The sequence below is a fragment of the Neomonachus schauinslandi genome, chromosome 7 (genome assembly GCF_002201575.2).
Source record: "Neomonachus schauinslandi chromosome 7, ASM220157v2, whole genome shotgun sequence".
NCBI classification, from domain to species: domain Eukaryota; kingdom Metazoa; phylum Chordata; class Mammalia; order Carnivora; family Phocidae; genus Neomonachus; species Neomonachus schauinslandi.
This window is the reverse complement of record NC_058409.1, coordinates 3,951,240-3,965,631: the sequence shown is the minus strand read 5'-3', so window position 1 is coordinate 3,965,631 and position 14,392 is coordinate 3,951,240. Positions and strand designations below refer to the sequence as shown.

The 14,392-nt window shown below is 53.6% G+C and overlaps 1 protein-coding gene across 2 annotated transcripts; it reads left to right on the top strand.

The window, feature by feature from the left end:
- The first annotated feature begins 260 nt into the window (after positions 1-260).
- On the top strand, positions 261-12,839 carry SH3BP5L (SH3 binding domain protein 5 like). 2 transcript variants are annotated; one of them, XM_021690908.2, is made up of 8 exons: positions 261-334; positions 780-1,390; positions 7,280-7,342; positions 7,508-7,636; positions 9,323-9,484; positions 10,229-10,402; positions 10,953-11,160; positions 11,426-12,839. In XM_021690908.2, the coding sequence occupies exons 2-8, from the start codon at positions 1,208-1,210 to the stop codon at positions 11,863-11,865; spliced, it is 1,359 nt and encodes a 452-aa protein (XP_021546583.1). In that variant the 5' UTR covers positions 261-334; positions 780-1,207; the 3' UTR covers positions 11,866-12,839. The 2 variants fall into 2 exon arrangements, with proteins under 2 accessions (XP_021546583.1, XP_021546584.1); XM_021690909.2 differs by having other exon boundaries at positions 10,953-12,839.
- Positions 12,840-14,392: the final 1,553 nt, after the last annotated feature.

Below are 14,392 nucleotides of genomic sequence, written 5' to 3'. Positions count from 1 at the left end.
TCTCAGCATAACACGCTCATGTTTCAATTTCATTCTGCTGGGGTGGAAGATGGGCTGGAGGCAATGTACGGCGACGACCATGAGCGCCGTAGGACACCATTTTGTACGGAAATCAAAGGCCGGGCGGGGACGAGGTAGTCGGGAACCCAGACGTGGCCCCGCGGACCAGAGAGCCTGTGGGGAGGGGCGAAAGGGCAGGGGGGCGGTGTTAGCGGATGATGTATTTCCGCTTCCTCTCGGCAGAGTCGCATTTGGTTGGACGGGCTTGTTGCTGGGAGGGAGGGGGAAGATTGTTTGCGGTGGAGGAGCTCAGTGTACGGGAAGGTAAACTGAGGTAAGGTTCTGCGCCGCGGGGGGCTGGAGGCTTTGCGCCCGGCTGTGTAGGAGGACTGGGGGCAGGGTCTTGGGGATTGAGGGAGAGCGTGGGGTTGGAGAAGGGAGGCTCAGACTGTCCGCAGGTTTGGAGAGAGGTGGGGCGGGGCTGGGGGCTACTAGGTGAATTGCAGAGCTGGGGTCGGGGGTGGGGTGGAGTGGGGGCGCGCGGAAGGAAGGGGAGGGTGGACGGAGGGTCGGAGCGCGGAGGCAAGTCTGGAAGCGCTGGTCGGGGAGGGGCTGGGACGCGGGAGGTGTAGGACCTCCAGTCCTTGAGGGCTGGGGAAAGTAGTTGCGGTGGGTCTGCTCAGAATGTGCGAGTCTGGAAGGCCGAGGGTTTGGAAGCGTCTGGTGGCCCAGGTATGTTCTGATGCTGCCCGTGTACTTGGCCTTTGTTGCCCGTGCAGCTCCCCGGAGACTGTCGCCCCGCAGCCTCGGTTCGGGCCCAGCCTTCCTCTCCAGCTGCCACCACAGCCTGGAGGCGCCTGCCTCCGCCCTCCCGAATGGTGCTACTCCTCGCAGGCCTCGGCCCGGGATCCCAGCCCCCTTTGCCCCCCGCCTCGGAGCGGTTGCTCCGGGTCGCCCCTGGTGGACTCCCCGTGACGGGCAGGGAAGGACTTCTCCACAGACGAGGCTGTAGCTCCAGGAACCCCGCCGACGACTTGAATCTTGGCCTCTAATCCAGTGTGAGGTTATTCCTCTGTCCCCTTTTCCACCCGCCGAGAAGAGAAACCCTTCTTCCTGCTCCCAGAGCCCGGGAAGCCCCAAGCTGGGGCCCTGGTCCCAGCATGTCAGTCCTCTCTTGTGCATAGGGCTGTGCCCTCTCCCCGTTAGCATGGCTGAATTCAGGCCGGTTCCGGGGGGGCGGGAGACCCCGCAGGGGGAGCTGCGCTCTGAGGTGGTGGAGGATGAAGTCCCTCGGAGTCCAGTCGCAGAGGAGCCGGGAGGAGGCGGGAGCAACAGCAGTGAGGCCAAACTGTCTCCGAGAGAAGAGGAAGAACTGGATCCTCGAATACAGGTGAGAAGACTGAGGGGGAGGGAGAGCCCCGGAGCCCAGATTCCAGTTTTCCTGAAGAGCCGCAGATAAATGAAGAGACTGGGGCAGGAAAGGAAAGCACCTTGTCAGCAAATCGCGGCAGTATGGTGGGACAAGTGCTAAGAGAGCTGCGTGTGACGCCAGAGCAGAGAAGGGCCGCCTGGGTGCCTGGGCTGGGCTCCTGAAGGCTGAGCTGACAGTGAAGCAACAAATTGGCATCAGATGCGGGGCCTCATTTAGTTCAGTGGGGAGTACAACTGTTGTACTCCTTTCCGAGTAAGTAAAGGGGCTGTTGGCTCAGGGATGCGATGTGAGAGGGGTGATTTTGAGATTGGGAGGCAGTTTCAAATCCTCCCCGCCCCCCCCATCAGTGCCTCCTGGGGATGTTCACATCTGTAAAGGGTGACATGTTTCCTGTCTTATAATGGCTCAACAGATGGAGGCCTACAAGGAAATCCGATGTGTTTCGGGAGTTGTATCCACCATGGTCAGTCCTTAGTAATACAGATTCCCAGTTCTGAGGATGCTGGTTGTATCCAATGAACGGAAAAGCTGGTTTATTACCTTGGAGTATTTACAGGCTAGTAGTTGTTAGGATGGGCAGATCTTTGAAGGAGACCTGAGGGCACTGGGTGAAGAGGACAGACACCATTGCGGATGAGATGCATGGTCGGCCAAGGTGGGATTGTAGTGTTTCCGGGCAATGAGCAGGGAAACTACTTGGGCAGGTGAGGGCAGGAAGTTCTTGTGTGTTGGGGGCTGAGTCTGCTGTAAGGTCTGGCAGCATCTCTAAGATTTTGATGTGTAGGTGACTCACACCCCTGTAGGTGAGCAAGAGCATCTCAGGGCTTGCATTCCTGGGCTCCTCTGCCAACAGACCTTTATTAGATTGTTTCTGTGAGTCAAGAAGAAATCAGATCTGATCCTAGTATCCTTCTGCCCTCTTGGTGGGGATTCCATGGACATTGGGGCAGGGAAACTGTGTCCATGCTTTCGTTGGAGCTGTGGTGAGCCATTTGTTTACTGGCGTGGGTCAATAATTTATTTCTGCCACGTCTCATGGGTGTTGCATTGAAAACAGCTCAGTTTCTCCTGCTAATTCTACAGATTTGTCGTCTGCCGAGGAAGTAAGTTGTAGTGAAACCCACGTTGGCTGAGACTGAAGCAACCTCCAGCCTCATGATTTGTGATTTTCATGCAAGTTATGTAATCTCTGAGCCTCACCTTCATCTGTACAGTGAGGGATTGGTCCAGCTGATTTGCACAACTCGTCGCTCTGCTCTGACATAGTCCTGATTCTTTTCTGTCGCAACTCTTCTGCTTATCTCTTGGTGAAAGTTTGTAGGTAGTACTTTGGGAAAGAGACCCCTATGTGTTCTGCAGGGAGGAGGGCTGTGTGATGCACTTCATACATCTCCTTCCAACGTTCCTTGCTCTGCTCCAGGGGAAAATCTACTGTGGGTGGATTCTTCGCTCAGTCTCTCCTGCTCCTGTGTGTTTTTCCAGTGTGCCCACACAGGCAAAGGCCGCAGTGTGAAGAATCACTCTTATGTTGTGCTGTTCAATAGAGTAGCTGTTAGCCGCATGTGGCTATTTAAGTAAAATCAATTAAAATTAAATAAAAAATAAAAATGCAGTTCTCAGCTGCTGTTGGTGTTGCAGAAGTAGAACATTTCCATCATCAGAGTTCTATAGGATGAGCTCTGTGGGGGTCGGAGAGTACCAAGCAGGCATAAAATTTGCCTCGGATCCAGGGACCTTGCAGTGTTACTGGAGTGAGAGGGACAGGCAGACCATAGTCTCTTGCTAGACTGGGAGGCACACGGTGGAATGGTATGTGTTATATAGGGAGGGACGGTCTTGTTGTAGAGGCCTCCACCTTTTGACGGCATCCTCCTGGCTGGGCCAGTGCCCTGTCCTTAGCAGGGCCTTTGCATCTTCTTGCCATGTGGGAGAGGTAGCCCGGTGTGAGGGGCACCTCTCACAGAGAAAGCTGGTAGCATTCAACCCTTCTGCGTTCGGAAGAGGTTGGGGCATGTGTCATCTGAGCTCCCTCCTGGTGTTGACAGTGCACAAGGCCATGTTATTCTGGTAACTGTGTTTCAGTGCTTTAAGTGGATTCTCAGTGTATTTTGTGGGTCTCCACCAACAGATCTGTCATCCACCAGCAGGTTTTAAAAACACCCATTCCTGAGCCATACCAAGACATGTGAATTCTGGTCTTGGTGGGGTGCGAAGTGGATCCAACATGGAGCTGACATGTCTCTACTGAGCCAGGGATACCCCAAAGGCTAGGGACTCCATTCACGTATTTTCTGAAACTCCCAGAAATGGTTGCTCTTAAGGCAAGGCTCTTACTCATGTGGGAAATAGGGTTTCTCGGCAGGCAGTCCGTGTCCCTGTTGTCTGGTGGGATGCCTCTGGAAGTTGGAGGGAAGCCAGCTGGAGGCTGGCTTCCCAGATAGCTCTGGGCCTCCCTGGAGTGTGCTATCCCCCCAGGGAAGGCCACTGGCTTAGTCTCCAAGCCTTGACCTCAGCATAGTTCTCTGAGGCCTTCAGGCTGGTCCTCAGCTTTCCGAGAGGGTCCCAGTGGAGGGAAAAAATGAAGGAGGGTGGTGCTAGGATGGGTCTGCGTCTCTTCCCCTGTGACTTTCTCAGTTCCTCTTGTGATGGGCGCATTCATCCTCAGGTGAGTGGATATAGTCACTTACCTCCGCCGTAGACTCTTCAGAGTGACTTGGCAATCTCTTCATCCTCATCCAAAGTATCAGGTTATCTCTCACAGGACAGTCATAGTTCCCTTATTTCTCAGTCCTTGGGCCATGGATCACCCTGGCCCTGCATCACCACGGGCTTGTGTCTTTTAATGGCCTGCACAAGGTGGGCGGGAGCATCTGTGGGCTGAGCATCCATGCCTTTGACTCAGTGGCCTGGCATCTTTGGAATGCGCCCGGTGTGCCCCAGGAAGGTCACCCTCCCTGCTGGTTGCAGGCTCACTGATGGATGATGCGTGCTGACTCAGACTTCATCGTGTTCAAATTCTGTTTCAGCCGAATGCCTGGAGTCCCTGGTGGAGCAGGCCAAATGGAATGTGTTGCCAACTTCCCAAAACAGAGCCCTGAGTGCTCATTGGCTTCCCGCTCAGCCTTGCCCTGGGTCTGCCCCAGCCTGGTTGTCCACCCTGCCCTCTAGCCTGTTCTGTTCCCCAGTCTCCTGGTCCTGTTAGTAAGAGCTTTGCGACTGGGTGGTGGACCTCATCATCAAGAGATTTTAGTTGCTGGAAGTGCTGTGTGGGCGCAAGTTCCCTTACAGAAAGATGAGCCCGCTCCTGCCCTTTGCCGATAGCCGGAGCCCTTCACATCCTTTTTCCAGTGGGGATGATTTATGTAGAGCCATTCATTGCTGTGATGACCTTGTTAGGATCCGGGAGCACTTTGGGCCGTGGAACTGAGTGGGATCCAGTCTTGGACCTTGGTTTGCCCATGGGAATGTTGCAGGATGGCCTTTACTGACCTCCTCTCCTTCTCTAGAATCAGTTTGTTGCCTCCTGAGGCATGCATGTCTTTTTCCTACCAGGACTGTGGTTTTTCTAGGTGATTGTACTCCTGTCTTCTCGAGACATCCATCCAAGGATGTCCTTAGTCCTAGGATGGTGGTCACAATAGCAGGAAAGCCAGATTCCTCATCAGGTCCCAGATCCAGTTTCAGTTCTGCCCCTAATTCCCCGCTTCATTGTTTCTTACCTAGCGAATTTGAATGAGCTGAGAGAGAATATTCTTGCAGGAGCTGCTGAAAGCACCGTTACCTCTTCTCCCAGATAGTCTGAAACCCGCTGCAGGCCTAATCAAGCCAGAGGAGACTAGGCTTACAGTGGGAGAGGTTACCTCTCATCCTGACAGGAACTGCCTTTTTTGAGGGCACTTGGGGAGATTCCATCAACTGAAGGTGATGTCTTGGGTAGGAAGGCTCTGTGAAACCTAGAGCTCTGTGTGTCTGGTGGTGCTGGCTCTGCCCCTGGGCCTCTTCTGGGGTCCTTTGAGCCATGTCATCTGCTTATGGTTCCACAGCGTTTTGTTGTGATCTTATGGTCATTGGGTTGTGTGACTAATGTGCACCAACTTCTAGACCCCCAGTGTCCAGTGTGGGAGCCACATGCCGTTGGTCAGGTTGAGATGTGCCCTAAGGGTCAAATGCACAAGGATTTCAAAGGCATATGTTAAAAAGAATGTAAAAATGTTTTATAATTTATGTTGTTAACATGTTAAAATTATAATATTTTGGATATTTGGGTTAAATGAAATGTATTGTTAACAATTTAACCTGTTTGCTTTTGCATTTTTTTAAATGGTTGCCAGAAAACTAAAAATTCAATGTGGGGCTCACATATTTTTGTTGGACTGTTCTGCTCTGTAAAATTTAGAGCCAAATTTATGGCCTTCTTTGAGGCAGGGTCTGCATTGTTGTAGGTGTGCATACTTCCGTATCCTTGTTCCTGGTTCTGTTATATGTTTCTTCCTTTCACTGTAATTTGGGCATAGAGTTTGGTTTCCTGGATTCTTATTTGCTGACTCAAACCTTTTGGGGCTTGAGGAAAGGCATAGAAATAAAAAGACTAAAGGAGGGTCATGTCCTGGATTGTTGGAAGGGCCAGATGAGGTGTGTGGGAGCACTGAGGACAGCATCGCTCACTGCCAGGTGCAGGTCAGGTCTGGGTCATGGGCAGCAAGCAGACAGAGGCTGGGTTCCACTGCCCTGCCCAGGGGTTGCAAGGCCCCTGGGGGAGAATTCCATAGCTGAGTGTCCGGTATTTCACCGGGCATTGCTCCTCCTCAGGAGTGTCCTTGGCAGGGTGGACTCAGGACTTCTCCCTGAAGTTCTCCCTCGCTGCCACAGAATCTGTTGTGTGAGGACTGGGGTCTTGTCAGCCCACTGCCGAAGCAGGCCCAGAAGCCTCTTGAGCCATGTGGTCTTCCCTAATCTTGACCCTAATTGTCTATCAGACCCTCATGAGTCTATGTCCTGCATTTGTCCGGTATCTGCCCTGTCCTCTCCCTCCTGGAATACTGCAGCCTCCACTTTTGTCTCCTGGCCCTTGTAAACTTCCCTCATATTGCTCAGATCTGCCTTCCTAAACCACAGACCTGGTGGTGCCACGCTCTGGGAGGCTTCCCCTGCCATTGGGAAAAGTTGCGGTATCCTTTCTCTGTGCCCCAGCCTTTCTGGCTTCTTACCTGACAAACTGCGCACCTGCTCTCCTTCTGATTCTTGGCCCCTCTCCATCCCTGGTGCTTTTCTATGTATCCATCAACGCCCCGCCTAGGAGCAAGTACTCTGAGCGTCCTGCCCAGGCAGGTGACCCTGCTGCCCACACCATGCCCGCCTCTTACAGCTGCTTACACTGATGAGGGCCTGCTGCTTATTTACAGGGCTGTGAGCTGCCACCTCTTTGTGTTCTAAATTCTGGGGTCTCATGATGCTGAGCTGTGATGAGTATGTAGTAAACGTGTGATGAGTGAGTAGTGTTCTCTGCCGGGAACAGAGACTGTTAGCTCCGAGGAGACTCCTCCTGGCTGGAGTACAAAGAAGAAGGTGGCACGGTCTGATGAAGAGAGGGCAGGCTTGCTGCCACTTTGCTGACAGTATATGTGTCTTCCATTTTCTGAATGTCAATTTCCTCATTGTTACAGTGGGGGTTTAATGACCTGTTGCAGAGGTGGAGTTGTGCGGATTGCAGGAGCCATCCCACAGAGCCTCCTGCATCTCTTCCCTTCTCTAGTCGTCGGACTTTCCCTCCCTGCATTGCACTCCCACTCCACATGGTTCACATGAGGCTACTTTCCACTGCTGTAATTTTTTGCCCATCTCTGGCAGGAAGAGCTAGAGCATCTGAACCAGGCCAGCGAGGAGATCAACCAGGTGGAGCTGCAGCTGGATGTGAGTGTTCCTCCTTTTCTTCACACCCTTGGGCTGGTCTCGGAGGTGTCTCCTTCTCTCCCTGTTCAATATGGTGGCAGGGGAGGGGGCATGTATGAAAAACAAGAGGGGCTGGGACCCACCCATATGCCTTCCCTCTGCCCTATGTCCCTGTCCCTTTTCCAGGAGGCCAGGACCACCTATCGGAGGATCCTGCAGGAGTCAGCAAGGAAGCTCAACACGCAGGGTTCCCACTTGGGGAGCTGCATCGAGAAGGCCCGGCCTTACTATGAGGCTCGACGTCTTGCTAAGGAGGTATGGCCAGCTGACGCGCATTGCAGAATGGCCGCATGCAGAGCCTGGCCCTGGACTCTTCTGTCTCTGTGTGGAGTGGAAGACAGAACACTTTCTCATTTCCTTTTTCTTTTATGTCTCTTCCCTTTGGTTCATGTCTCTTTTCTTTGCTCATCCCTTCATTCCTTTACCCTTTTCCTCCCCTCTCTTTTTTTTAAACACAAATACTGTGGGTTCATTAGTGGGAGACTGTAATGTAACTGTAGCTATAAAACAAGAAGAAAACCAAAATCACCCCAAATCCTACCATGTGCGTGTTTCATGTGTTTTGTACCTAGGGTTTGTTTTCGTCAAGTATGGTTAGGTGGCAGACACAGAGACAGCTGCCGTGAAAGAAGAGTTTATTACTTAACATTTCCAAGAAGAAAGGGTATGCCAAACCCCGTAGGGGTCAGAAGGCACGTGAGGGAGCTTGGCTCAGAGCCTTTATTGTGCTTATAATGGGAAGGAATGGGTAAGGCAGGGTAGGCAACATTGAGCAAATTCAGAATTAGAGAGCTTGAATAAATGCAGGCTCTGGGCCATAGCGGTGGTCTCTGTGTTTTGGTACCTGGTCCAGGGGTAACATAGGGCAGGGGAAACATTGGCATGGGGTGTGAGAGTTAGATAAAGGGGGTGGTGGGATTCGGATTGGTTGGTGTGCATTCGAGAAGTGTGCTCATAGAGGAGTTTACTGTGTTTAGGACTTAGCTAACCCTAGGAGGACCTCAAGGCCCCCGAGATGTCAAAGCACCATAAAATATAGAAAATAAAAAACATAGTTAATACAGCACGGGTAACCCCTTAATTTTTTTGGTATATATTTTGCCAAAATGAGATGACCTGGTATGTGTTATTTTTATTCCTTTATTTTATTTATATTATGACTTGGTTCCATGTCAATGAATATACATCCATGCTGTCATTTTTAAGACCTGCCTAATATTTCCTTACATTATTATTATTATTCATTTAATCAGTCCCCTCTAACTGAAAACTTGGGTTGGTTTCCATTGTTTTGTTAGGTAAGCATGGCTGTGACGAGTATCTCTGAGCACTTGTCTTCCTTCAGCTTACCTGCTGGACTGGAGTTGATGAAATCAGGGACGTGCTTTCTGTGAGATGTGGTCCCTGTCGCTCACCACCTTGCAGCTAAAGTGGTGGGGATTTTTCTTTGTTCTCCCTAGGGTAAAAAAGGCCAGTGACCTTTGTAAGTGCTGATTTCACACACTCACCCTCTAATGTATTGTTTTCCAGTGTTTGTTTCTTTTTTTTTTTAAAGATTTTATTTATTTATTTGACAGAGAGAGAGACAGCGAGAGAGGGAACACAAGCAAGGGGAGTGGGAGAGGGAGAAGCAGGCTTCCCGCAGAGCAGGGAGTCCGATGCGGGGCTCGATCCCAGGACCCCAGGATCATGACCTGAGCTGAAGGCAGACGCTTAATGACTGAGCCACTCAGGCGCCCCATTTCTTTTAAGTCCTATCCTTACAAAATATTCTTTATAGAATGTTATTTTTTTGGCACTTATGCTCAGTGCCGTTTGGGCAGTGAAGCTGATGTTGCACTGGGCCTTCCTCCTCCTCTTGTCCTCGTCCTCCTAAGATGGGTCTCCCCGGGCGGGCAGGGGTCCATGGGGCCACCCGCCCTGACGGCCCGCTCTTCCCAGGCCCAGCAGGAGACCCAGAAGGCAGCACTGCGGTACGAGCGGGCGGTGAGCATGCACAACGCCGCCCGGGAGATGGTGTTTGTGGCTGAGCAGGGAGTCATGGCCGACAAGAACCGGCTGGACCCCACGTGGCAAGAGATGCTCAACCACGCCACCTGCAAGGTGAGCCAGGCGGTGCCAGCAGGCCTTCTTGGGTTCGGCTGCTTCCTTCGCTCTCCTCTCATCCCATCACCCTCCTGCCTCATCTCTCTTCTCCGCTCCAGCCTTTCCTCAGCTTCGATTCTGTTTCAGGCGAAACCTCTTCCTTGCTCTCTGCCCTGTTCGGGCTTTGCTAGTGTATCTTGTGAAGTGTAGTTTGTGTATCATTTCTCAGCTACTCAAAGGAGAGTGGGGAGCGGGAGGACCCTGCTATCAGCTGCAGTCTGCCACCTTCACCTTGTATAGACGTTAGTCCATTGGGGTCGTTACAACAAAATAATGTAGACTGGGTGGCTTAACAGCAGTTTATTTCTCACAGTTGTGCAGGCTAGGAAGTCCAAGCTCAGGTGCAGGCCGGTTTGGTATCTGGTGGCGAGGGCCTGCTTCCTGCTTCCTAGACAGCTGGCGGTCTTTTCACCGTGTCCTCGTGAGGTAGAAGGGGGTGTGTGGGAGCTCTGCAGGACCTTTTACGAGGGCGCTAATCCCATTGAGACTGCTCCCCCGCCCCCCATAACCTGATCACCTCTCAGAGGGCCCACATCCAATGCCATCACCTTAGGGGTTAGGATTTCAAATAGGAATTTTGGGGGGATACAAACATTTAGTCTCTAGCAGCAAATGCCAGCTCCTGAAGGATGGTCATGTCTCGAGGGGCAGAAGCGCGGGTCCTCAGTCGGTGATGTGTGTCCTCTGCCCCGTCTGGGCCAGGTGAACGAAGCGGAGGAGGAGCGGCTTCGTGGTGAGCGGGAGCATCAGCGGGTGACTCGGCTGTGCCAGCAGGCTGAAGCTCGGGTCCAAGCCCTGCAGAAGACGCTCCGGCGGGCCATTGGAAAGAGCCGCCCCTACTTTGAGCTCAAGGCCCAGTTCAGCCAGATCCTGGAGGTAGGGCAGTAGTGGGAGAGGGGGACGGTATGTGAACCAGGCAGGAGGGGGGCAGGGATGGAGAGTGAGGGCGGTTCAAGGGATGCCTCTCGGGGCCATCTGCCAGACCAGTGTGGTGGGACAGGTGCTTGGAATGACCCACAGGAGTGGGAGTTGGGCTTGGAGAACAGGTGCTGGCGGAGAATGGAGTTGAAAGGAGGCAACTGAGAAGAAGTGGGAATCGGGAAACCAGGGAGAATGGGAACAAGGAACTGGCCAGCCAGGGGAAGGGAACAGTGGGGAGAGGAGGAGTGGGTGGGAATGAAGACCTGGGCGGAAGGTCTTAGAGGTCAGGCTTAGGTGAGGAGCAGGGCAGGATGGCTGGGGAAGAGGAGTCAAAGAGGAGGAGTGAAGGGGGGGCTGAGCTGGGCGGGGTGGAGCCCTGCGGGTTTGGGTTGGCTGGTCTGCGAAAGGAGGCACTGTGCAGAGTGCTGGTGGGGTCGAAGGGACTCGGCTCCAGGAGCCATGGAGCTGCCCGTTGGATCGCCTCACTCTGTTCCTCTCTCTGCAGGAGCACAAGGCCAAGGTGACGGAGCTGGAGCAGCAGGTGGCCCAGGCCAAGACCCGCTATTCAGTTGCCCTGCGCAACCTGGAGCAGATCAGCGAGCAGATTCATGCCCGGCGCCGGGGCCAGCCCCCTCATGGCCCGGGCCAGCGGCGCTCCTCCCCCGTGGGGGCAGAGGCTGGGCCTGATGGTGGGGAGGACGGGGACAGTGGGATCATTGAGGGGGCTGAAGGCGGGGGCCTGGAGGAGGGTAGTAGCCTGGGGCCTGGGCCTGCCCCGGACACAGACACACTTAGCCTGCTGAGCCTGCGCACGGTGGCCTCGGACCTGCAGAAGTGTGACTCGGTGGAGCACCTGCGGGGCCTCTCAGACCACACCAGTCTGGACGGCCAGGAGCTGGGCTCCCGGGGCGGGGGCCGGGGGGGCCGCCACCAGCGAAGCATCAGCCTGTAGTCCACGCTCAGGGTGGCTCGTTCTCTTCAGCACCACTGGCCCGTGTAGGGCCAGACAGGCTCCAAGCTACCTCTCCTCAGGTCCTCGCTTCCCTTGGAGAGGTCAGGTTGGCCCTTGTCTCTGGTGGATTTCTCCCTGTCCCTGCCCTCCCAGTTCCCTCCTTGCAGGTGGCAGCTCTCTTTGCCTTACCCCTTCAGAAGGCTTCTCTCTGGCTCTCACGTTTGCCCTCTCCCTGCCAGCTCCTCATGGTCTGATGCCGTTTGCTGCCCCCTTTCTGCTTTCCTTCCATCTGTCTGGCTTTCCCCTCAGGGAACTTGGTCTAGAAGGCACAGGGAAGCCCGTCAGAGATGCTGGGTCCTGGCATCTTGGCCCCCTAGCTCGAGGAAATAGGTGTCCCTTCCACCTCCCCATGTCCCGAGGGGGTCTAGGGATGCTACAGAGCTCTTCTGGCAGCCCTGTGCCCTAGGCCTCTGTCCCAGCCTGCCCACCTGGAACCTGTAAAATGCACTGTAGTACTGTGTGCCTCTGGAAAACACTACCGATCCCTACAGTGCTCCCTCCTCATGACCGAAGCCACTTTGCTGTGTCCCGCAAAGCAGGACTGGAAGGGTACCAGTGTCAGAGAAGGTGAAACGCAACCGCACTGTCAACAAAGAGGACCCCCCCCACGCATTCCAAATAGGCTCCCATGCGCATGGTGTTTCCCCCAGCCGGGCTGGGCCGTTAACATTGCTAAGGTGCTCGTGGGTCTCTAACAGGGTCCATGTTGGGAGTTGGACATGTAATGAGGTCCTGATGGTTGAGGCCCTTGCCATTCCTGCTGCAGAGTTGGGTTTACTTTTTCTGGGTAGAGGATGTTGAGCTGAATCTCAGCACCCTCCTGCGGGGTGGAGTTAGGGAATTTGGTGCTCAGTTGCTCTCCCTCTCTTTCCCAAACCAAACGATACCTACTCCAGGATCCCTAGGGGGAAATGCTCAAGTTTGGCTGCAGAGCCTTCTCTGATGCAGGGAGGGGTTGCCCTGGGTGAGGGGACCCACCCTCCATGGGGAGCAGCTCTGGGGGTTTGGTGGTGCTCCGGGCTATATGGGGGGAAGGGTGGGGAAGCCACGCCAGATCTGGGTGCCTTGGGAGAACTGGTCCTTCCTGCTTTCCCACCCTGAGAGGTCTGAGAGCTGGACTCTGGGCAGGATAGCTTGTGCCTAGGGCACTGTGCTGCTGCCGTCAACTGGGAGGAGTGGGCTTCCACGTGGAGGGTGTCTCCCTCTGCTAAGGTGGTCACTATGAGAACCACTGGGTTTGAGGTGGCCATGGTGGAGGGAAGAAAGGGAGGGAGGACGTGGGCCTGTGTGTGTGCGTGTGCTGGGGGAGTGCGTGTGTGAGTGTGAGTGTGAGAGAGAGAGAAGGGTATGCCCCTGATTTTATTTAAATAAAATAGTTTATGTAACAGTAATGTTTGCTGTGCCTGTCAGGGGAGGGAGGAAGAGAAGGGCAGAGTGTGTGGGGGCGGGCTCTTTTGCTGGGGGAGTCAGGGCAGGGGAGATGTCCCCTCCTCCCACCTGCCAGGCAAGGAGGGGTCTGCAGGGTGGGGAGGACATTGTCAGCCACTGGTGGTCTAGGAAAGATGGGGGTGCCAATCCTGGGTGTGTCGACCTAGGCGTGAAGGAAGGGGAGGGACGAGAGTAGGGTTGTAAGAGACTTAAACTTCAGGTAGAATTTTTGCCTCCTGCAATGTTGGGACATACTTATACTAAGTTTTTTTTTGTTGTCTATCTAAAATTTAATATAGATGAAAGGTGACACTCAAATCACAACTTAACCTGTTGTGGGGTGCAAAGGATTTGAGTGTGTTTGGACCCACAGCCTGTGAAATATCTAGTGGAATCAGGTCGGGGAGGGATGAGAACTTCAGGAGCCGTGGACGTGTAGAGTGAAAGCTTTGGATTGAGCACCGTCAGCCTCAGCCCCAGAGGTGCGCCTACATTTCGAGCCAGGTGAGGAGGGGGTCAGCCAAGGGTTGGAGAAGGCACTGCAGAGAGGAGGGCAGAAGACCCACTGGAAACTTGATGGGGAATGGGTGTCCTGAAGGCCCTTGGGCAGAGCGGAGGCCAGAAGTTGGGATGGAAGGGCAGAGCAGTGACCCCAGTGATCTCAGATGGCAGATGGGCCATCGCGAGCCGCTGTGTTCTGAACATGCACTGCAGGTACAGTCCAGGTGTGACACTGCCTTTCCCAGCCTGGCCTTTTTTTTTAAACCAATTTATTTTTCTCACAGTTCCAGAGGATAAGTCCAAGGTCAAGCTGTCAGTAGGACTCGTGCCTTCTGAGGGTTGTAAGGGAAGGATCGCTTCCAGGTCTCTCTCCTTGCAGATGCGTCTTCTCCCAGTGCCTTCATCTGTATCTTCCCTGTGTATGTGTCTGTGTTCACATTTCTCTCTTACAAGGATACCAGTCCTATAGGATCAGGGTTCACCCAAATGACCTCATTTTACCTTAGTCACCTCTGCAAGGACCCTATCTCCAACTACAGTCATGTTCTGACTACGTTACAACTTCAGCATATGAATTCCGAGGGAGACACAGTTCAGTTCATAACAGCAAAAAAGACAGTCATCCCTCTAAACAATGTAAATGGTATCTGATCCTGTTCTTCCCGTTGCAACATCACTGGACTTAATCTACCATTTTGCTTATCGGAATGCCCTTCAACTGACCTCTCTTCCCAATTGAGAAATAAAGTGTGGTAAGGCAGATGGGTGCCAAAATATTCCCTTTATTACTGGAAAAGTTGTTAATGAGAATGCATGGTCTGTGTCCTTGGACAAGTAGGCTTTCTGAGATGACACCCCAGGGTCATCCTTCCCTGCCCAGTCCTGCAAGTCTCTTGGTGTGAAGGAGCCCCAGAAAAGAAGGGCTGGCTGTGCCCACCCAGTTCTCACCAAATCACCTACCAGATAGAGTGGAGAGCTGGCAGGACAGTTGAGCTAATGGTGCT

Bases quoted from the DNA above. Each gene is read 5' to 3' on its own strand.
- SH3BP5L (XM_021690908.2), top strand. From the start codon at position 1,208: ATGGCTGAATTCAGGCCGGTTCCGGGGGGGCGGGAGACCCCGCAGGGG. The intron at 7,343-7,507 runs GTGAGTGTTCCT...TCCCTTTTCCAG, and splicing joins AGGTGGAGCTGCAGCTGGAT to GAGGCCAGGACCACCTATCG. The intron at 11,161-11,425 runs TCATTGAGGGGG...GGCTCGTTCTCT, and splicing joins GGAGGACGGGGACAGTGGGA to TCAGCACCACTGGCCCGTGT.